The sequence below is a fragment of the Talpa occidentalis genome, unplaced genomic scaffold, assembly GCF_014898055.3.
Source record: "Talpa occidentalis isolate TD23 unplaced genomic scaffold, MPIMG_talOcc4v2.1 talOcc4.2, whole genome shotgun sequence".
NCBI classification, from domain to species: Eukaryota; Metazoa; Chordata; class Mammalia; order Eulipotyphla; family Talpidae; genus Talpa; species Talpa occidentalis.
Genome location: NW_023602073.1, coordinates 73,366,971 through 73,390,786, shown reverse-complemented (window position 1 = coordinate 73,390,786; position 23,816 = coordinate 73,366,971). Strand labels below are relative to the sequence as shown.

The 23,816-nt window shown below is 39.6% G+C and overlaps 1 protein-coding gene across 2 annotated transcripts in view; it reads right to left on the bottom strand.

Annotated features, from left to right (window-relative positions):
* Positions 1 to 276: 276 nt before the first annotated feature.
* LRRC1 (leucine rich repeat containing 1) overlaps positions 277 to 23,816 on the bottom strand; it is a 123,771-nt gene continuing 100,231 nt past the window's right edge. For both annotated transcript variants that reach the window (XM_037519875.1, XM_054698875.1), the window contains 6 exons: positions 23,430 to 23,548; positions 21,170 to 21,253; positions 11,791 to 11,906; positions 3,978 to 4,150; positions 2,715 to 2,851; positions 277 to 696 (listed from right to left, as the gene is read on the bottom strand). In XM_037519875.1, coding sequence (XP_037375772.1) covers positions 538 to 696; positions 2,715 to 2,851; positions 3,978 to 4,150; positions 11,791 to 11,906; positions 21,170 to 21,253; positions 23,430 to 23,548 — 788 coding nt within the window. In that variant the 3' untranslated portion in view covers positions 277 to 537. The remainder of the gene's footprint in view (positions 697 to 2,714; positions 2,852 to 3,977; positions 4,151 to 11,790; positions 11,907 to 21,169; positions 21,254 to 23,429; positions 23,549 to 23,816) is intronic.

Below are 23,816 nucleotides of genomic sequence, written 5' to 3'. Positions count from 1 at the left end.
AAAATATGTACCGTTCTCAAGATAAAATAACAAAAAAGAAATACATATATTTTGTTATGAAATACCTATACAAAATTTTTTAAATTTACACCATCTGAGCTGCCAAAAAAGGGTTTAAAAAAGTATCAATTTTTCCCAATACACAAAACTATCTCTCATCAGTAGGCCCAAGAAAACTTGGGTTCAAAATGTCCCAGCACTGTATGGGCGGGAGGAGGATAAAATTTCCCCGTCCTGCGCTCCCTGACCCCAACACAGACAAAAATGAAGGTCAGCTGTTTACAGTAGTGTGTTCTACTCATCACAAATAACTAAAAATTAGAAAGAAAAAAAAAAAAAACACGATGCTGGGAGAGCACTGGGGTGATGACTGGCTGACGGAGTAGAGTAAGGCACTTCCTTGGAGAGAGCAGCATCCCACATGCCACACAGGCGGCAACTTGCATGTTCTGGCCAAGACGAAGGACTGCCTCAGAAGCAGATGGGACCATCTCAACAGCAGGGGAAGACACAGGAGGTAAAACTTGGAGGTGAATTCTACACAGAAGTGGTTACTCGGTCAATGGCGTGATTGACCTCATTTTTGTTGGAATCCAGTCCTTTAGCAGCATTCATGTCGTTCCGTAAATTCTCCACTGTCTTTTTCATGTTCTTTAACTCCCCGGGGTGTGGAGTGGCTCGCCTCAGAAGTGTTCTCTGAAAACAAAGTGGAGTGAGTGTTTGGGTTTTGTTCCATTCTCTTGCAATCACACAGCTTCAGCTTCCAGGCAGCTAGCATTCCAAGACAAACCTTACCTTCTCAGAGATTAGGAATGAGAGCAGGTGGGGAAGCTTTCTTTGGTGCTAGGCCCATTTATCAAATGCCTACCAGTAGTAAGACAGAATTATTTTCAGAAAACTTCTTAAAATATGAGATTAGTATAAGTTAAAAATAAAGTTTTAGACTCTCTGGTGGTGCAGGGGTTAAAGTCTCAATGATATCAAGCTATCTATCGCCAGCCACTGTGGCAGGCATGAGGTTAAATCCCCCGCCAGGGAGCTAACCGACATGGCACAGCAGACCTCTCCTGTCTTGCCGGCTATTCTCCTTAGCAGTGCATTTCAGTAGATCCTCCTGTTCTGATCCCCACTCTGTCTCTGGTGAATCCTCTCATGCCCCACACCTCTGGCCTACACCCCTGTCTTCTTTGCATAAGTAAATAAAAATAAATCTTTTTTAAAAAGTTCTATGAACAGCGAGAAAAAAAAATGAAACATTTATAAGATTTAATTGTGGGGTGTGGAGGAAGAAAAAGATAAAAGGGGGAAAAATTCTAAATTAAAATCACTATAATGTTCTACTATTACCCAAAATGGTTCTGGCTTCTGTCAACCCTGGAGGCATGGGAGTTGAAGGGAAAAAGGAAGGCAGAAAGGACTTCTTTTCTCATTTGGTAATGTGTGTACTATTTATATGATCAACTGAGGAAAGCCAGCATTCTTCTAACACAGACCACAGTGCTGGAAGTGAAGTAATAGGGTATGGGCAATTTTTTAAAATGATAGTTAAAATATTACATGCAATTTAGCTCATAAAATAGTATTTACATCTTTTAAATGCCATGCCCAGGAATTTTACACAGCGCTAACACAGGTTAGCAAAATACTGCAAGGGCACTAGAGAGGCAATGAAGTAACTGATTCCTATTTTGCACTTTACCATGACAAGTGGATAAAATCTTACTTGGTAACAAGTAACACAGACTCTAGGCAATAATTGAAAAAACACCCTTTGTTTTGAGGAATGCAGGTATTCCCTGTAAGCTCCACTTAGGAGAATCTCAGAGTTAAGGAATTTAAAAAGCTAAAGACAACATGTAGGAAGAGATCAAGAGTCATGACTAACTCTTGGAGATGCTGCATGGCTGAGAGACACTTGAAAGTTAGGCTGAGCTGGACTTTCAAATGGATTCCCGATTTTCTGAGAAAATCCAACTCAAATCACAAAACATTTTGCATGAAGGGGAAGGTGATCTGGTTATGTGAAAAGAGTAGTCCGGGCGCGGGGCGGGGTTGGGGGGGTGGGGGGTGCAGTGGGTTGAGTGCAGCGCTATGCAGCCTCTGCGGCGCGGGTTCAATTTCAGCCAGACCCACATGGCGTGGCAGACCTCTCCTGTTGCGCCCACTGCTCCCCTCAGCAGTGCTTTTGGTCAGTCTGCATATTCTGGTCCCCATTCTGTCTCTGGTGAATTCTCTCACCCTCCCATGCTTCTGGCCTGTACCCCAGTTCTTGTGAAAATAAATAAATCTTTGAAAAAAAAAAAGAGAGAGTAGTCCAGGGACAACAGAAGTCAAGCTGAGTTACACCAGGAAATGTGAATGGAACCCACATGGCACAGATATAAATGGGGGGTGATGAGGGGCAGGAATTGCTTTCATTTGCAAATTTCCAATTAGTTCTAAGGAAACAACAGGGACAGGAGGGCAAATTATCATAAAGAAAGAAAAAGTAGCACCATAAATGATTCAAACAAAAGCCCAAAAGTTCCATTTGCCTAGTGTACATCTGATAAATCAGTACCGAGAGTTTTATTTCTAAATCTTTAAATGCTGAAGGCAAAACAGGGAACAGACTATTTGGAAATAAAAGAAATCCTTATCAGGTGCCATAGTCAATCCTTGAAGGACCTTTAATTTTGAATCTCCATGGAGATCAAGAATCTCCATATCCATACCGTTTCATTGTCTTCTTCATCTTTTTCATCTTCCAAAAATCGGATTGCACTGACTCTGTTTACTGCACGCTCATTCCAGGCTTCGTCGGAGACATCATTCACCAAGCTCTCCAGCGCGCCACAGCGGGGCAGGTTCTCTGTGGTGACAAAGACCACATCAACAGGGAACTCAGGCTGCTGTGACTGGCAACTGCTCTGCAGTAAATCTAATGTCAAGTAGGCAAAATCCACAGGAGAACCAGGAGTATAACAACAAAAATAAAGAGGGCACACCATTGTTTCAACCTATCTTGGCTTTAAAAGAAAAAGTCCTGGGCCTCCCCTGGTGGAGCAGTGGTTGAGCGCTGGGCTGCGAGGCTGCCCGCAGCCTCTGCAGCACCGGATATTCCCTGGCCGATGGCGAGGGTCCCACAAAAAAAAAAAAAAAAGAAAAAAGAAAAAGTCCTGTCTTGGCTTTAAAAGAAAAAGTTGGAACAGAGTTGCCCTTTCTTTTCAATAATGCATAATTCTATTTGAGATCATATAAAATATCTGCTAAATTAATGTTGAGTATTTCATTACAGAATGTCATAGTAATTCCGATTCCTTTCTTTTGCATAATTCTTTTCTATACTACCTTCCAAAACTGTCTTATGATAGTCTGGTGGCTACACATGATGACACGAGTACTTTCCATAGTTACAGGCTCTTGCGCATTTTCTCTTGGGGTCTTAAAAGCTCATCTACAAAAGTTGAGACTGGCAAGGTGATTATGGAGTCCTCGCACTTTGGGAACTCCTATTCTCTCAGAACACTCTAGTTTCTCTTTTATCAAAACCAGTTCTCAGCAAGAAATTTATAATAGCTATCTGATGTTAGTGCGAATATTTTTGAAACATAATTTACAAAACAAAGGTACAATGACTGGAAACAACCCACTGGCTTAAAAGTAGTTTACCAGTGATGGTCAACACTAATCCACCAGACCATAGGTTTGGATTTTAACTAGCTCTATAGCCTACAATATTTTGTATTTTCAGCATTAACTATAATTTAAAACCAAAAGGATATTCAAGGAATTTGATGAAAACGGCACTTTTTCTGCAAAAGTGCAGAAAAAGAGGTGACCGATAATGACCTCAGCAACAGGGTTGGCTTTGGGGCAGATCAGACAAAATACAGATGAGGGAGTAAGTGGCCTCACAGGCAAAATGCACAGGAGGCAGACATCAGCTCCTACTAATTCTTGTGGCCATCTGAATACTGTCCTTGAGTTAAATTCACCTTGGCAGCTAGGTTCAGAAGGCAGCTGAGGAAGTAAGACACAAGTTAAAATCTTCTCTCCCGTGGTGTGGTCTGTGTCTGTCTGGAACGTGAGCAGAGGCTGGGACTGGTTGTCAGATAACCACAGTGCCTTCAGCTTCAAGGTGGTCAGTGAAAGAGGCAGATGTAGCAACCTAATTTAAAATAAAAGGAGCCATCAGGACCTCAACTTGGCAATTAAGTCCTGTTTTTTATCACAAACAGGAAAAAAAATTGTAGCAGTTTCCTGGGATTGTCTTCAATCTCAGGATTGAAGATTTTATGTCTATAGTAAAAGATTTTATACTTATATTTGATTTACTCTCTCCATGTGGAGTCTTCAATAGGTTACTGTGCTTCCCTTTTTTGCAATCACTTCTCTCATCAGGAACTCGAAGCCATAGGACAAAAAATGAGGAAATTATAAAACACGTTATTCAGTCTTGACTAGGAGGTTTCAATTTAAAGAGTAAATACAAAAATCCAGTGTGGAAGGAACCAGAAGCCTGAGTTCCTCCTACTTCAGTGGCAAATGACTCACTGACAGGACTGGCAGGCAGCAGCGGGATGACATGTTTACAGCAGCTCATGGCTTATCAGAAAGAGGAAGGAGATACCTGGCATGCTGAAGAGTTTAAGTTGCAGTTAAAATAAGGATTAAGACCAATTTTAAAGAACATCATCTGCTTTCTATAGGGAAATAAGTTCAGGCATTCTTCTTTCAACCTTCATCTTTCCATTTCTGGAAAGCTCCTCATTCTCGGATTCCCAAGTGATAATTACTATCAATGTCAGATAGTTTGAGTTTCAAATGATTTAGTATATATTAAAGACTTCAAAAATTTTAATATGACACTGATTAATTCTATATTTATTTTTACACAAATATTTGACAGATTGGCTGTGGCCAGTCAGATCTGTTTACTAAAGATTGCCAGAAGAACAGGGCCTCCCTGGTGGTGCAAGGGATTAAGCACCATGCTATGAAGCAATCCGCAGCCTCTGCAGCATGAATTCCATCCCCGGCCGGCCAGGGAGCAACCCACATGCACAGCAGACCTCTGTCTCGCCCGCTGCTCCCCTCAGCAGTGTACTTCGGTCAATCTGCCTGTTCTGTTCCCCACTCTGTCTCTGGCGAAACCTCTCACCCTCCACATCTCTGGCCTGTACCCCAGCTCTTGTATGCATAAATAAATAAATCTTAAAAAAAAAAGATTGCTACAAGAACAATCATGTGCTCAGTACTTGCCACCTCAGAACAGTGGTCCTCAATCAGGGGTGATTGGACCTTACAGGACACTGACAATGTCTATAAATATATTTGGGGGTACTATTAGCATCCATTGAGTAAAGGGAAGGAAGGAATGTTGCTAAGCAACATTCTACAATTCATAGAACAGTTCTCACAGAAACCACCGTTCAGTCTAAAAAGCTCCTAGTTCAGAGGGTTGAAAACACTGTTTTAATGAAAGCCAATGCTTTGCATAAGTCTACTATTTCACTTTGAAAACAACCAAATCCTCTGTAGATACCAGAAATATAGGGTTTAAAGAATCAAAGTTACATTTGATCAAGTATTTTCACTCAAAGGATAGCTCCATGTCTTAAATTAAGGATCAATCTTAGAAGTGACTTCATAAGCTAGACTACAAGGAACTAATCACCCTATGTTAACTACAATATGAATTACACTTTCTTAAATCTCTGGCCCATTAATTCCAGAAGAAATTACATAACAGCATATATTCCTGGGGCTTTTTCCCTTAAAAAACTGTAGATTTGGGCTTCCCCTGGTGGCGCAGCAGTTAAGCGCTGGGCTGCGAAGCTGCCCACAGCCTCTGCAGCGCCGGTTCGAGCCCCGGCCACCGGCGAGGATCCTACATGGCACGCAGACCTTTCCTGCTGCCCGCTGCTCCCCTCAGCAGTGTACTTCGTCAGTCTGCCTGTTCTGCTACACACACACACACCCACACACACACACACACACACACACACACACACACACACACCCGCTCTGGCTCTGGTGAACTCTCTCACCCTCCTGTGCCTCTGACTGTACCCAATGCTTGTATAAATAAATAAATAAATAAATCTTTAAAAAAAATTGTAGATTTATTTCCAGTTAACATACCTGGGAGAAGTACCTATAGAGATTACCAATAGATTAATATTGTATTATTACCAATCCATACCATTTCAAATTGACAGACTTAAGAAAACTAAACTAGAACTCTGTAGAATTATTAAAAGCAGCTGTATTCCAGCATTACAAAATAAGCCTAAATAAATATAAACACAAACTGGTTAAGTTACTTTAACAAAGTAAAAAAAAAAAAAAATGATCAAAGAGACTGTTAAAACAAATGCATTAACAAACTTTTCTTAAGAACAATTAGCATTTTTTGCAGAAGATTTCTAATGTGCTCATTATGGAGGTGAGAAAACACTTTCTTTTCATCACAATTAGTCCAGAAAAGCTGGCCCAGCCCCACAGGTGTCCTGGCCCGGGGCTAAGCACGCATGGTGGAACTGCACCGCACATGGGAGTCGGGCTTCAAATCAAAGCAGCCGTGAGAACCGTGTAAATTAAAGTATCCTTGGAAAAACTCCAGGCATCAGATACTAACATATTGCACAAATGAGTGTCAGAATGGATGTCATATGTGTATTTTTAAATACCAACCAGAATCCACGCAATGCACTGACATGTTCACACCATTAGGAGGACACAGAGGCTTTGAGAGAACAGCAGATTTTAACTTCTCTTCTCATACTGAGTTACTGCTTCTTTCAGTGTGATAGAAAGTGAAATCTCTTGTGCTTATACAACAGATTACTTCTCCCTCTCTGCAAAGGCTGCTGCACATATACTCAAATGCCCATAAGACATGTATTTGCCAGGCATGGAAATTGCCTTTTTTATTAAAGGAATATCTGGAATATACTGTGAAAGCTTAAATTACATTCAACTCCACATTGTTTTATTGAACAAAAGGATAATTTCTCTTGAAAGTCTATTCCTAGTTTTTGGCAAGAAATCCATAGTCAGCATCTCTACCTTTCTTAGCCATGGGAGCAAAAGGAAAAAGTCAACATTCAAAAGCTGGCATAAAATACAAGTCTTCAAACATGGCCACCTCACCTATTTGGATGAATACTGGCTGCCCAGCTGAATGCTAAAGCAAATGTATAAATAAAAGGCTAAACAGAGAAACAATAATAAATAATAACTTCTAAAGATGACAAATCACACGGTAAAAGCTAAAATAAATTACTAGACTCTACAACAGCAGACCTTGTAATCACATTCAACCAAGCCATGTAAGATTAACGAGATGAGCAAACACCAGTTTTCCTACAAAGAATCAAAGCACTGACATGAAGATGGCTTCTGCTGGCCGAGCACATACGACACACAAGCTTGTGCACAAGCGTCTTGTGAACAGTGGTGATCCCACTGATATCAAAGAGAGAAAAGACCTTGTTCCTGCCCAGGCTCACACAGATTCTGCAGGCCAAGCAGCGCTCTCACTGACTCACTGCAGTCTGGGGAAAAAAGACACATGCTTCTCTGTGAGTGAACCATCCCAGACATCCATGCATGTAGGAAAAAGAAAAAAATGCTTACTTTCCGCAGGAGTTAATAATGCATTTTTTGTTTATTTGGGTACCTTCTGTACACTATAGACCGAACACAAGAAACCACAGTCCCATTTGTACACATCTCCGTGTTCTATTTAGGACTACATACACCAAAATAAAAACACTGCAGTGGCTATTTCCATCAATAGTATAAGGACTACAGCAAATGAATTGGTTCAATTCACCAAACCGTGAGCCTCTCATTTCCAGTTATGACTATGACCAGCCCAGATGAAGCAACCTTTCCCACCTCTGAACTTCATGACAACTGCTCTGTCAAATTTATTTAACAATAAAAAAAGGCCTATTAATTAATGTACTAACTTAACCTATGGTTGAATTCTTATTACACAATTGAAAATGTTTCTTACCTCCTATTAGAAGTTCTAAGCATATTTTTTACAACTGTTTTAATGATATATAGACAGAGCATAATCAGTGAAAAATTTAAATATCAAAATATCTAAAGTAAAAGTAGACTATACACTCGAGTCTCCACACCTCCCTCAGGAGAACTGCTATTAATATTCAGGTATATTGAACAGATAAGTTCTTTTAAGAATAAAAAAGGGGTGCTATATACTGTTTAACACTTGGTACTCTGGTAACTTGGTATATCACTTGGTATCCATGTCACTTATTCCTTATTTAATGAAGGAATCATCTCAGTCCTTAACTGGTTAGTATTCCAGACTGTGGCTACACCATTGTATTGTGTTTTACCTTTTAATATTTAAAATAACATTTTTCCAACTTTGGGATATAATTGTAAATAAAAAAAGTACAATGTGATATACTGTGAAATGATTACCACACAAGGCTCGCAAGTTAACACCTCCATCACACCTAATGTAATTACTGTTTTGGGTGTGTGTGTTCGTGTGTGTGATGAGAACATTTAACATCTACCCTCTTAGCAGCTTTCCAATATATAATACAATATTGTTAACTATAGTCACCATGCTGTATAATAGAGGCTCAGAACATAAACACTTTATAACTGGAATTGTGTTCCTTTAATCTAAATATCCACATTTTTTCGACCCCTAATCCCTGGCAACCACCAATCTGCTCTCTCTTTCTATGAGTCTGATTATTTAGATTACATACAGTATTTGTCTCTCCCTCCCTGTCGGATTTATTTTATGCAGCATAATGCCTCGAGATCCATCCACATTGTTGCAAATGGCAAGATTTCTTTTGTTTCTCATGACTGAGTAATATTCTATTTTGTATATATGTATACATGTGTATACATTTTGTATACTGTACATGTGCATGTATATATAAATGTATATGCACATCACATCTTTATCCAGTCACCTTGTCAGTAGACACTTAGCTTGTTTCCATGTGTTGGCTATGGTAAAAAAGGCTGTAATGAACATGGGAGTAGAGCTATCTCTTCAAGATTCTACTTCCATTTCCTTTGGATATTATACCCAGAAATGGAACTGCTGAGTTACATGATAGTTCTACTTTTAATTTCTTGAGGAGCCTCCACACTACTTTTCCTAGTGGCTGCGGATATTTACATTTCCATCAACAGTGTATGAGAGTTTTCTTTTTTCCCCACACCCTCACCAACACTTTCTATCTCTTGTCTTTTTTTATAACAGGTGTTTAAATAAGTGTGAGGTTATATCTTTAATATTTTTATTTAGCTTTTTGAACAATAAAATTCAAAGGTAAAACTATTTTCCCATCGTCAGCCCTGTTTCTAGTATAGTACTGGTACTCTGAACATTGTAAGGCAGATACTCAAATGCCCAATTTGTGTGGCTGGTAGAAAGATCAGAGGAAGGAGGAGTCTTTCTCTAAAAACTAAGGAGTATAGAGACATCCTGCAGGGGAGGGGGAGGGTGTGGGATCAGAGGGAGGGAGGAGCACAGGGGACTGAGGTGATGGTGCATGGGTGAATTGGTGGAGGAAATTCTATGGGGACTACACCTGAAAGGGGGGAGGTGGGGAAGCAAACATTGTTCAAAAATGAACAATGATGTAAAATGCATATAAATAAATTTAAAAAAATAAAATAAAAATTAAGGGATAGCTGATGATACAAGATGCCTCCTGTTCCTTTCACAGAAGGCTAGATGTTTAGTTTTCAAGGGACATCTCACAGTCATCCTTGCTGTAATTTATTCTATCCATTATCCTTAAAAAGGAAAGCTTTTGGAAACTAATAAGTAGTTTCCCTGTTGCCATTTGCCACTTTTATATGTTTGAGAGAAGAGGCAGAATCTTCTGTTGAATTTGGTCTGATTTCCCATGGTACGACTTTTTTTTGCAAGTTAAAAGGCTGACATGGTAGCCTTTTTTTTTTTATTAGTTTCTATACTGATACTCTAAATAAGTGTAATTAAGTATTTTAATAGGCTTAAAATTTGGTCATGAATCTATATATCATGGATTAAATGACACACTTAACTGACTCAGATGACAGCCATGCCACTCAACTTTTTAATGGGGTTTTCTCCACCCAGTCGAAGCATAATAAAAATTAAACTTCCCCTTCTTCTGAGACCTGGAGAATGAGACCTCTACTCAGGTGGAAAAGAAATTTTAGATAGCAGAATACAAAAATTTCAAGATTTGGTGATGCACATTCATGCTCACCAGTGTAGCAGGAATCAGGGGAGGTTTGAAGTCATTGAGTTTCTACTGCTGGAGGCAAGAGAGCAAGGGAGAATAATCCTTCTCATGCTATAAGTTTGTTGTTTAGCTCAACAGAATATCAACATTCAGCTCAACAGCATCTTGAGTTTTCAGTAACCATTTAGTGGTCTAAAGAATCTATCAAAATGTCCTATAAGCACTTACTTTGAAAAGATGAACATTCCTTGAGGTCATAACTCATCTCCAGGACCCAGATAAACACTGCTATTTATTTAGCACTGCTGTCCATAGTCCATTAGCAAGAAGGAAAAATAGGGACTTGTCTCTAACATAAGTGAACGGCTAATCAGAACTTAGGACACAATCCCCCAAACATTCTTCAGATGGCTGGTATTTACCATTTAAACTCACTGATTATCTTCCCCTGGCTAAGTACAATTTTTCCTATCTCAAAAGCAATTTTTTAATTCATTTTTGAAATGAAGCAGGTGATCTATTTCACAGTGGTCTTCCTTATACTCAGCAAAACTAGGATTTTTAACTTTTTAATTCAATCAACAGATATTTACCAGGCATCCATTGTGTCTCTGGCACTGTGAAGGCACAAATGATACAATGACACATGAGCTATATCTCACTTAAGGTAACTTTAAGTTAGGATGGCTACCCACACATAAGCAAGCAGTTATTACATAGTGCTGTGAGTGCTCTCCTGGGAATAATTAAAATGTGCCTGCTGAGAGACAAAGGCATGTGGAGAAAATAAAAGCTTGAGTGATAAAGAATAGAGAGTCCCAGGCAGAAAGAACAGCTTGTGTAGGTTTAGCAGGAAGGAAGAGCACGTGACATCTGAGATATTAGTTCAGAATGATTGAAACAAATCCATGTTCTACAAAAGTGAAGAGAAGGCACGTTCCAGAAACTGGTGAGCAGTCCAACATGATCTCTGACCACAGAACTTGAGAAATGGTGCTACAATGACTTTGGCAATACCAGTCTGACGTTCCACGCTTTTCACGGCCTATGAATCGCTCAGCAATTCTGACATTAACTATAGATCCTCCCACCAGAGAAATGCCCCAGAATATAACTGAATTTACAATTTCAGAGGGCTCAGAGTCACTGGCAGAGCACATCAAGACCCCTGGTTAAAATCTAGTTCAAACTCATTCAAGCTCATTTTCCAGAAGAGGAAACTTTGAGGTACAGGACAACTTACAGAAGTTAAGGTAAAACCTGTCTCCCAGCTCTCAGGCAGTGATCATTCCTTTACATCAATGCACTGACATCCTGGAAAGAATTTCTGCAGAAATATTTACTTTAAAGCACCCTATGCTCAGGGTTTCCATGACCTCCTCTACTTCACCGGGCTAAGTCACTCTAGTTCCTGAACTAGAACTCCCAGGGCCTGGGTGATTCAACTTAATTGGTATAGATTCTGCATGACGAAGCCAAGGCAAGACTGTGAAGATGCAAAACAAAGGTGGGGAGGATGGACAACTCTCTCTAGTAAAACAAAACAGAACACACTTACTTGTTCCCTGCCACGTCCAGGACGTGAAGCTCTGTTGCCTGTGACACTTCTGCAGGTATCCGAGTCAGTCTATTGTCACGCACGCAGAACACAGTGAGGCTGCAGCACCCGCCAATCTACAGTGGAAAAGAAAATACACCTTTTGCCCAGGTCTTTTGAAGGAGGTGGGGTAGGAGCAGAGTATCTTGTTTATCAAATGGCATGACAAGGTTGCATAAAATTATTCCACAGGATTTTAAGGCTCACTGATGCCCAGTGAGCATTTTATTTATGATTAAATAAAATCATACAAAATCCTGAAGAGTCTAAATAAGTTCACAGAAATTTCTGTAAAACAGTAAACACACATGTTCTAAATTAAATGTAGAAAATAAACAAAATGTTCAATCTGAAAAGAAAGTTAATTTCCACTGTTATCTAATGAAACTGCATCTCTTAAATGTATTATGCTACACAGGTCTGGATAAATGTTATTTAATATGGGAGCTCAAGAATTCCAAGTTGCAAGTTAGGTCAAAGATATCTCATTCACACACACAAGCACACACATGCACACACACGCACACACACAGAGACACACACACAGAGCTCTTTGACCACCTGCTCTTTATATTACCTTCAGTGTTCTCAGTGTTACAGTTTATTTAAAAAAGACAGTGTGAGAGAGACAGCTAACAGATGATATAGTACATTAATGCCCATGGCATAATTTTTAAATAGTTTTTGGTCATTCACAATTTAATTTGGTAACTTCATTTTCTGTTGACAACTGACAAAATCAACAGTGTCTTAGCAAACAGTGAATTTTATAAACACATACACATTAATCTCCTCAGCTATGACCTGATGAGAAAAGCACATATGTCAACATATGCATTTATTCTGAAATTGATGACCATTTTTTTAAAATAAGCAATTCAAAAGGTAATTGAGCTTATATGAATCTGATCTTCAAAAAAGAACACAAATGCAAAAGAATTCAGTGATTCTCTTGAACAAATTGGCTGTGATATTTACAGTCAAGAAAGCTGAACCACAGGGGGAGGGAGCACAGAGAAATAGCTGGGTCCCAGACACAGCATTCTGCAGGGCTCCACACAGCAAGACATTCTTCTTAAACTTGCTGTCCTAGAGTGACTGCTAGGGAAGCTCATGAAGGAATCTATTGATGTCTGACACATGGGAAAATATTGACAGTCTCCACTTGGGGAGGGGCAAGAGGCTCGAATCTGCAATGATATTTGAATATATCTCCTGCTCTTTTCTATTAATATATGTTTAATAAGTATGTATAATATCTTAAAAGCAGAATACATATTGATAAGGTTACTGCCTAGTTACCCTCATGCACAATCTTAGCAGAGCTTCTTTTAGGAGTTAATATAAAGATCCTGAAATAATAGATTTAATCACAGGATTTTACCATAATGAAAGTAAAACATAAATAAACACAAAAACAGACACTAACATTTTGTTTCTGGTCACCTCGAAAACTCCCAGATATGGAGGAAGATTTGTAGACAGTCCCCTTTATTTCTAGTATTCCTATTTCCCATCCCAGCCAAAATGTCCTCTAAAACATAGCTTGTAATTTTGATACTGCTGCATCTCACAGAAATGTTTTTTGTCTTTCTTTCTAAGTCTTAGCAACCACCCAAAATTAACTAAACACTCTCTACTCCACAAAGTCTTCCCTACACTAACCTCCTGACAGCACAACTATCTTAAGAAGATTCTTCAGATCCACTGAGCAACTGTTGATTGGCAGGTGACCACATGTAATCAGGGTACTTGGAAAGTACAGTGTTCATCCTGTCTCCCCGTGTGGGAAGCCTGTCTACCTACCAGCATTTCTCATTTAGGTGTATTCACAAATGTATGGTTATTTATTTACTTACTAGTGAAAGGTTGCTACTTAAAAGTTATTACCTGTTTCTGGGTGTAGTAATGGAGACAACAAAACTATTTTCCTAGTATCACTAGAGTGATACTCATATTTAATAAATATAGAACCTCTCATATTTTATACATGTAGGACCTCTCTCCTATTTTATAAATATAGGACCTCTGCATTGTGTACTAAAAGAGATGTGTGACAGAAGCTTGTGTGGGGTCTGACATGGCTTCCCTGCCATGAGGAAGGAAATCATCAGTTGCCCAGGAATTTAACAGAAGGAAAGGAATCAAACCCTGATCTTTTTTTAAGGACGGAGTCTCTGTGATAAATTTAGAAAATCCCAACAAAGATGTACTCAAGGGAAGGAAGTCCAAGGACACCTTCCGTCTCATCCTGCCCCATGTGGAGAAGTGCCTGCCTTGAACTTGAGGTTCAGGAGTGGCTCCAGGGGAAGAGGACAGTCTTCTAGGTCAGCACACGGCTGAGTCTGGACACCCCACAGCAATGCCATCCTGGCCTGGGTTTTTGGTACTCCAGGGAGACAGAGCAGATAATATCAGTTGAATATCCATTTACATGATCCTCCTGGTGGAACAATTTGCTCCTGGATGTTGCAGAGCCAAGAATCCCTGGTGATCTGGGCCATTTTGTCATGAAGCTGTGCACGCCCTCAGCCACTGTGAGGTATCTGTTTAGGGACACTGTCCCTGAGACAAGTAAGCATTTTCAATGTGTATCACAGGTCTACACTGTCTATTCAAAAAAACTAACTACTTAAAGTGGGTCAGAGAGCGCTCTAAAAGTTGTTAGAGGGATGAAAGTTCTAGACAAGTTAACATTCCTTAGGTACTGGGGGGAGGGGGGGCAGTAATGCTAACTCCCAGTGGAATGTGCAGCTCTCCACTGTGTTTACATCTCATTTATTTATTTTCTTTTTTTCTTTCCCACTCTAATCTCACACCCATTTGAGACGTCAAAGGGTGGAAAACAATTGCATTTAAGAGCCTCCTAGGCGCTCTGGGTTGTCAGTAGAGTGACCTCCTGATCCCCATTGTCTATGGTTTTTGAAAACAATGCCAACAAAGCCAGCACAAGAATTTGTCTGTCTGTCGCACAGTGTGCTAGGGAAGCCTTAATCACCCCTCAAAGGCACAAGCTGTCCCAGGCAAACATTCACACAAACAGAGCTCTCCTTCCAAAACAGCCAGGAAGGGATGGCTTGAAACTTTGACTTTCAGAAAACACTATTAAACAGTCAAAACCGTAACTCAAAACATATAGTTCTTTATAGACGTCAAAGGGGAATGTGGTGCAATGGAGGGAGTGGATACTTTGAGATCACACAGATATGAGTTAGAATTTAGGCTCAGTCAGATGTTTTGTGGGTTTGGACATGTTACTTTAACCAAAAATAACAATAAGGATTAAGTTCAATGACACGACATATATAATTTAGCAGCTATCACAGAATTGGGCTTACTGCTGCCGCCAAATGAATAGGGTAGCTATGGTTTTTCTAAGCAGTGAAAATTCCAGATCCAGATGATGAGTGCAATTAACACTTCAGCCACCTACCACATTGTTCAAATTGTGCAGATGCTAGAAAGCTCTTCCTGAACCCGCCAGAACTTCTTAAAAAAATGCCTTCCTGTATCACAGTGACCCTTCATACTAGCAATAGTGAGGACCTGACATGAGTTCAGTATTGTATTGTATATGTGTGTGTGTGTATGTGTGTATACATATATATATATACACACACACATATATATATATATATATATAAAATTCATATGTATTTTCACTTTCTCTTTTGGATTCAGGAGGCAGTTTACCGGTTCCTAAGTGGTCATGAGGATAAAATATCTATCACTTAGAAATTCTGGGAAACAGTGTGACTGTTTAAATAACTTATTACCACTTATGTAGGAAGCTGGTATTTTTAAACCTCCCTTAAACCACATAATAGTGCCTTCCCAGAATACAAGGGGTGGGACTTGGATTCTCTAAAAACTACAGAATGCAGTTGAGAATTCTTGTTTAGCTGTCTTGTGTCTCTTAATTCAAGATGATATTGTCCTTAACTGTTTGGCACTGATTTAATCCATCTCAAGGAGATGGGACCAACGGATCACTGAGCAAACCTTTAGTCAAGTCACCTTTTACTAGGTATTAACTGTCTGCAGGTGACATTACCTTAAAGAAGATAATCAGAATTAAAAAGAAAGTCCATACTGGCCACTTTTGTCTGCCTATATTCTACTTTGTGAATGCCTGCCAGAAATATAAAGGAAATTTTATTTCCTTCAGTATCTTTATTGTGATATTATTTGTAACAGAATTAAACTCACATTTGATTGGCGAAAAGGAAAATGTACACTAAGCAAAATCTGGTCTAAATACAATTTGAAGAGAAATAGTATGTGTAATTTTAGAAACCAAAGGCTCTTTTTGCCTTTCCCATCATCATCTGCGGTATATTATTGAAATGTTCCCTACCTCATAAATATTCTGGAAATTGTGTGGCTTTGGGACTCCCTGAGTTGTTGGACCACTGACATCAAAATATCCACTAACAGCTATGGCATTCTTCTTTGCTAATTATAAAAAACTTATGTGACTGGAAAATAGAACCATATATAATCACACATGAAAGCACAATGAAAAAAATAACTCAAAACAAATCCTACCACAAAGAGAAAATCAGTATTAACATTCTGAGGTACAATCTTTCAGTATTATCAGTATGCATTTGTAATTATACATATATACGTTAACAGAACTAGAAACAACACTATGGCTTTTAGTACTTTTTGTTCACATATGAAATCAAGAACATTTTCCCATGTCATTCAATTTCTAAAATCATCTTATTGGCCACATAATTATTTCATCCTACAGATGTACCCCAGATTTCTCAACAAAGAGTCCACATTAGTTCTGCCATTTCTTTGCTGTGTGATATTGGGCAAGTTTCTTAACCTCTCTGAGTTTAGTTTTATAATCTGGTAGAGGCTGATAATGATTTAGCTACACCTCGTGGAACTATTGGCAGAAAAATAGACAGGAATAAACATAAAAGCACTTGGTAAGGTGTTGGCACATGTTAGTTGCTCCTATGTACACTTTAAGAAATATTTTTGTGCACATTCTTAGTGTAAATCCTTCACTGTTAGGTTAAATTTCTAGATATGTAGGATCTTCTTCTCTGTGATGCCCCCGGGCTGCCATTACCTTCTTAAAGATCAGAACTCTAATTTTCATGAAGACAAATCCATCAACTGCCTCTTTTACGACTTATTTCCTCTGTCAAGTTTAGGAAGTCCTCTCCATCTTGACATGCAATAGTCAACTGTATTTTACTTTAATACTTTTAGGTCATACTGTCTTGTTAGTTGTCAAAAATTCATTTTAGAATATGAAGGGAATTTACACAAAAATAATTTTAAACTATAATAAGGAAGAAATCGAACCACAAAATGAACCTTCTATCACCATGGATATTTCTTAATATTATAATACTATTTATGGGTAATTAACATTTACAGGTAACCTAATTTAACAAAAAAAAAAAAAAAAAAAAGGTTGGTCAATGATCTTCAAATCCTATCTTGTCTTACTTGAATGGGTAAGTGTGACATAGTTAGGTCACTTTCATTTTGACTTGATAGAAATAAAAGACTGGACTCCAAACTTGGATATATGCTTAATTTCTTCCAGGCAGAAAGTCTTTATAGTCCAGGTTGGCTAACAGTAATATTTGACTGGGGAAAAATTATAAAGTTATGGATCACTGTTCATCATACCCATGAACACATATATCCAACTCCCTCTCTATCCATGAATCATACTGCAACACAGTCTCTTCTGAATTCTTTCCTCCACCAAAAATAAGGCTTTAGGGAGCCTCCAGAAGCATATATAAGTAACAGGATGAGGAATAAAAGACACAATAAGTGGCTTGAAAAATCAGAAGCATGCCACATGTAGCAAATAAAGCAAATCTAGCCTTTCCATTAGAAATAGAATCGTGCCGACAAACCAGAATTTTGTGAAGACAGATGGGCTGCCAAATTATGCCTTTCAGAATTTCTGAATAACTTAAAATATAACTCACAGAACAGCATTCTTTTGATAGAGAATAATTTGAACAAATCTGACAAACACATAACAAAATATGGTTCCAGGCCATGCAGTCATTTAAAAAAAAATGAATCTAGAGGAAAATGTCCAATATTTTACAATGAGGAACACACAAAGCAGTCAGCCGATTTGAGTCTTCATGCATTTAAGAAGCAACATGGAAGTTAGAGATGGAACTGTGATCTGAACAATACTTACAAGATGACAAGTTTACCTGACTTTTCTAAATTTCCAAGCAGCTAACAATTAAGAAAACAAGAGACATTCGTTGATTTGCAAATGTTTACTACAAATAACACCACAAAACACAAACATAATCTGTTATTATGACCCACATAGTACAAACATTTTCCCCTCAACCATTTGGAGGAAAAAAAAAAGATAAATAAATCTTGCTAAGACTAAGGATCTATGATTTAATATTGACAATATACAATACCAACAAATTAAAAGAAAAAGACAAAGAAAAAAGGAACTACACAACGTATCAGACCAATGGCAATTAATACAACTATGGACTTTTGGCATATAAATTGAATTGGTCAGCATTTCAGTTTAGATATGTCATGCATGCAACATACTTATTTAAGAGAAAGTATTAAAGTCTTGAAAGAAAATCCAATCAGGAGGGTGCAGGATTTGATCAAATGGTTTCAAGCTTGGAGTGAGAGCACACTTGTGCACAGACACAGTCACAGGTGCTATTCCCCCTTCTGCTAAGCCACATACACACACACACACACACAGCCACAGGGCCTTCCACACTCACTCACAGAGACAGTGGCACAAAGGTGCTGTCCAAACCAACATGACGCAATTGGAGGTCAGGAGGCTCTCAGTGGTTTGGCGACTCAGCAAGATGGTCAGAGGCAAGCACTCAACCATTTCTGCTGGGCTACCAAATTGTGAGCCGCAGGAGAATTGGAGACATGTGGACATGTGCTCAGTGCATTTCCTACCGTGGGAGCTGAGTGTGTGTGAGGAGGATGAAGGTACGCAAGGAAAGAGTGATTCCTAAAAATCCAAACATCCTCTGGTTTACCAGGCAGTAAAAGAAGTATACTTTTATACCTTTTTAAAACTTCAGATGCCAGAAAACAAACCACAATTTCATAGAAAATGGGTAAAATGTGATAACAAAAATGCTTTGAGGGTGGAAATATTTTCATATCATGAAAAGCTGTGCTACAAAAAAAATTCATGCCTCGAGGCACATACGAGGTAGCACCAGCTAAACAGCACAAGTGTCATTCTCTTAAAGTGAAAAGAGGACTAGTGCTAAAGGATGGTGATGGTTTTACAAAAATACACTTTTAATGCTCCTGTCTAGAACGTGTCCTTTTGAAAGTGAGAATAAAAAGCAAGGAGAGTTGGGCCTCCCCTGGTGGCGCAGCGGTTGAGCGCTGGGCTGCGAGGCTGCCCACAGCCTCTGCAGAGCCGGTTCGTTCCCCGGCCACCGGTGAGGGTCACACACACACAGAAAAAAAAAAAGCAAGGAGAGTTAGGGGCATGTGATGAAACTTTGTGGGAATTTAAAAGAGGTCTCTTTACCATTTACCTTGAAACCTACTCCAAGAATGTATCAATTTTCTAAAATGCACATTAATACACTTGGTATATTACCAGTATTTTCTAAAACACTACTAAAGATAATTTGACCTTTCTTTACCGAGTTGATATTCTGATATTCTGATGGAAAGGGTGGCTGAACCTATATGACCTGAGCAGCCAACTTTTGACTAGCCAGTGAAAGAGCAGGGAGCTGGATTTCAGGAGACTGACCTTTGGAGCCTGGTTTTAGGGACTCCCAGCTCCGTGAGCCCTGGCAAGGACAGCTTCTCTCTAGTTTCTGTTTCCTCATCTGTAAAATGAGGACAGCCTCACGACCTCAAAAGCTGTTGTGAGGAGTCAATGAATTAACATACACGAAAACATCTAGTATGGTGCATGACACTGAAAAGGAAAGATGTAAATCCTTTTGACTTCTCTGTGTGCATTTATGCGTCCAAACTATTACCTATCTGCATGTGCTAATCAACAAGAGTGAAATTAATATTCAGAATATCAACTGTGTTTTGGTTTATCACTTTGGTTCCAGAGATTAGAACTGAAATGTGTTGATTAGCCTAAGTTTCAGTTGAGTCCCAGTTTAGCTGAGATGTCGACTTAAGTCTCTCTGCTGGAAACAGTTTTATTTAGATGCCAGGGAGAAGCCTGGGACACCCAGGACTGAAGACCAAGTTCAAGAAAGGAAAGCAGAAACCAGGCCAAATTCAGACACCTCGAGAAGTGCCCTAGGAAAATAAGAACCCCTCAACTTCTGGCTGGTTGGGTGGCAGCTTTGAAAGTATGTCAAGATATATGATGGAATGGGTCAAAATGGAGAAACACAAAGGAAGCCACCCCTGGCCGGTGATCTGTCACACAAAACCACGCCTTTTTATATGAGGGTCTGGCAGAGGGGAAGGAGCTCACCAATAGCTCATTTGATTGAGGTGGGTGGAGGGGAGAAGAGGGCTTACATTTAGTTGTAGGCTATACTAATAATTAAAAAAATCAGGCTCCATACTGACTTCCTCCAATCACGTTCTCCTTGTTCCAAACAGAAAGCAAGCCTTCTTTTTAAACAACGCATTACAAGCCTCCTTGTTTGATCTACTGTGGGCTTCCTCCTCATTCTTTTCCTATTCACCTCCCTTGCCAGAATTTAAATGCCTCTAGGTCTGCACAGCTACTTCTCCACAATGGATGGTGGCTGTCTCTTTTCTCCCACTTGGAACACTGACAGAAATATCCCAAGAATCTGGCCTTCGCTACCATTTGCCTTCCTCTACAAGAACATCTCTGTGAAGAGCTCATTCACTCTTTCTCGGATGTGAACGTTGCCCAGTACAAGCGCCTAGAGTCAGGGTTGCGTCAAGAACCGTTCTTATAATTCCCATGGCTTATGAAGCAGTTTAACTGTATTAAACTCAATCAAAATCAAAGTCCTATGCTTCCTCTGCCAAACTCCCGAATTATCCATTTCTGTCCATGGTGTCAGCATTCTGTGATATCAAGCCCAAAACCTTGATCTCTGTCTTTCTCCCTTTTAAAATGTGACCAGTTCACCTTCGCCAGCATGGTTCACAATCAGGGAAACTCACCTACTCTCTTTAATGTTGTTGACATTCATTCTTTCATATAATTCCCCCAACCATCTCTATATTCACAGATGAGAGTGTGTATGTCTTTAAATGGTACCATGTAAGATTTTAAAGTATTTGACATTTTGATCCCTTGTGGGTTGATATTATTATTTTATAATTATTATTATGCTAGTTTGCAAAAAGCACATACCTCTTTTGGTAGTGACACCAATTTATTTCTGTCTGCATTCAAGTTGCTCAACTTCTTAAGTTTTCCAATGCTCTTAGGTAAGGTCTGTTAAAATAATGTTTTATTATTAATTTAACAAATATTTGGAACATGGGTCACAGTAAAAGATCTTTTCAAGGACTTAGGAATATAAGCTCATCCTATAAGAGAAATATTTTTTCCTGAACATCAGGTATTTGGGGTTTTTTTTGTTTTTTTTTTTTTTTTTAAATTAATATTTTTTAAAGATTTATTTATTTATTTATTTATTTATTTATTTATTTATTCAAGCCCTGGGTACAGTCAGAAGCACGGGAGGGTGAGAGAATTCACCAGAGCCAGAGCCAGAGCAGGGAGCAGAGCAGGCAGAAGGACTGAAGTACACTGCTGAGGGGAGCAGCAGGCGGCAGGAGAGGTCTGCGCGCCATGTGGGACCCTCCTGCGGTGGCCGGAGAGCAGCCGGGGATCGAACTGGCACTGCAGAGGCTGCAGGCAGCTTCGCAACCCAGCGCGCAACCGCTGCGCCACCGGGGAGGCCCAACATCAGATATTTGTAAAGATTACTTAAGGAATATGGAATTATAAAATTTATATTTGTGTTGAAATGATGTCATGTTGCAATGAAATGAAATCAGAAGCACAGCGCTGGAACAGAGAAGCACTTAAGTAAAGAAGAAATGAAGGCTCTTCAATTTAAGTAAGTGAGCATTTACCCTCAAATTTCACCCTCAAAATTCACCCCTTCCCTGCCTGCACCTTCGAGAACCACACTGAAATGGTAGCTTCGATGACTGTGGAAGTCAGAGGGCCAGGGCAGGGAATGAGAACCCGGAGCAGGGGTGTCTGAGGTCAGGGAGAGAGAGCTGTGAGGAGAGCACAAGGCCCTGTAGGAACCAAGTCAGAGTCCACAGGGACTGGGTCGGGGGGTGTCTTCATAAAATCCATAGGTGAATATATTTTTAATAACTGCTGTGACTATGATGTGCAGGCCAAAAACCATGACGCAGGATTGGAAGACTTGGTCTTCTTAGCCACACCTGCCAGAGGAGGCTGCTTGAGCTACCTGAGGAGAGACTTTGCTGGGCTCCCCCACCAAGTCTGTGTCCTTAGTCTACTCTTGCTATCTTTTTTGGCTCTTTTCATGTAAAGAACATTAGTTATTCTTTTTATAAAGAAAGGAGAAAGGGATAAAAGGAGAAGTAGTGTAAAAAATAAATCGATAAGATGGAGTTAAAGAAATAAAGAAAGGGGGCCTCCTCGGTGGCGCAGCGGTTGAGCGCTGCCCGAAGCCTCTGCAGCGCCGGTTTGATCCCCGGCCTCCAGGGTAGGGTCCCACATGGCGCGCAGACCTCTCCTGCCACCCGCTGCTCCCCTCAGCAGTGTGCTTCGGTCCTTCTGCCTGTTCTGCTCCCTGCTCTGGCTCTGGTGAATTCTCTCACCCTCCCGTGCTTCTGACTGTACCCAGTGCTTGTATAAATAAATAAATCTTTAAAAAAAAGAAAGGTACAAAAGTAAACGGAGGAAAAACAGTGTCCTCAAGACAGCTAAAAGAGAAGAAAAAGGAGATAAAAGCAGAGGCAGGAGTAGGAAGTGACAAGGCAACTGAGATTTGGAGTCCCCATGCCAAGCTAGTCTTGGCAGGAGGTGCGTGCCCCGCCTCTGCCCAGGGTAGGGGAAGAGTGGTCCAAGTGCTCACTTCCACCCCTGACTAATAGGGCAGGGTAAGATCATAGATCAAAGCCCATCAAATACCATTCTCTGGCTAGCTTAAAAAGAACATTTCTCCTACAACCCTAACCAAGGCTCTCCCTGGCCAACCACATATCTTTCCCTTCTCTCAAACTTTCCCCACTTGTTCAAAGAAACTAGACAGAACAATGTTTCCTCATTAGTCCTTGGACACCCTTGAATACCCGGGCAGAGGCATCAGCCATGGAGAGTGGTTTACCCCCCACCTCCCTGGGAGGTCTGTGAGATGTCAGTCAGTCCTAGTACTGAAAGCATGGCAAGAAGGACCCACTCTCTGACAGGAAATCTAAATGCCATTTTCTTCATGTAAGCAGGTTAAAAACCAATCACCTTAATGTCAGACATTTGTTTCACAAGTCTCTTTTTTAGATGTAGCATGTGGAAATTTCCACTTAGTCCATTCAAATTGCAAATAAGTAGACTCTACCCTAATAAGTATTTATGATATAGAAACCACACTATAAATAGCCATTTGCATGCGCAAACCACTCACCAGGAGCCGGTTTTCTGTAAGAACTAATTCAGTGAGGCTTTCACAGTCCCCAACCGCTTCAGGCAACTGTGTGAGTCTGTTCTGATCCACCTTTAAGATTGACAGTTTCTTTAGTTTTCCTGTAAAAGTGTTATTTAAACTCGTTAGCTACAATTGTATTCAAATAATCACTTGGTATTTCCTAACTGCAGTTGTTATTTCTTTTAAACAGTTATTTGTTTTTTTTCCCCCCTCATCCAGCTTTTCAAATTATGAAATCCTAGCTCACTAAAGGTTGAGAGTTAAAATAATTTGTTCAGAACATGAAAAACAGTCAGCAATTATAAGCAAATCATTTTAAAAGTCATTACCTAAAAATATCCTATCAAAGTCAGAAAATTTAAAGAA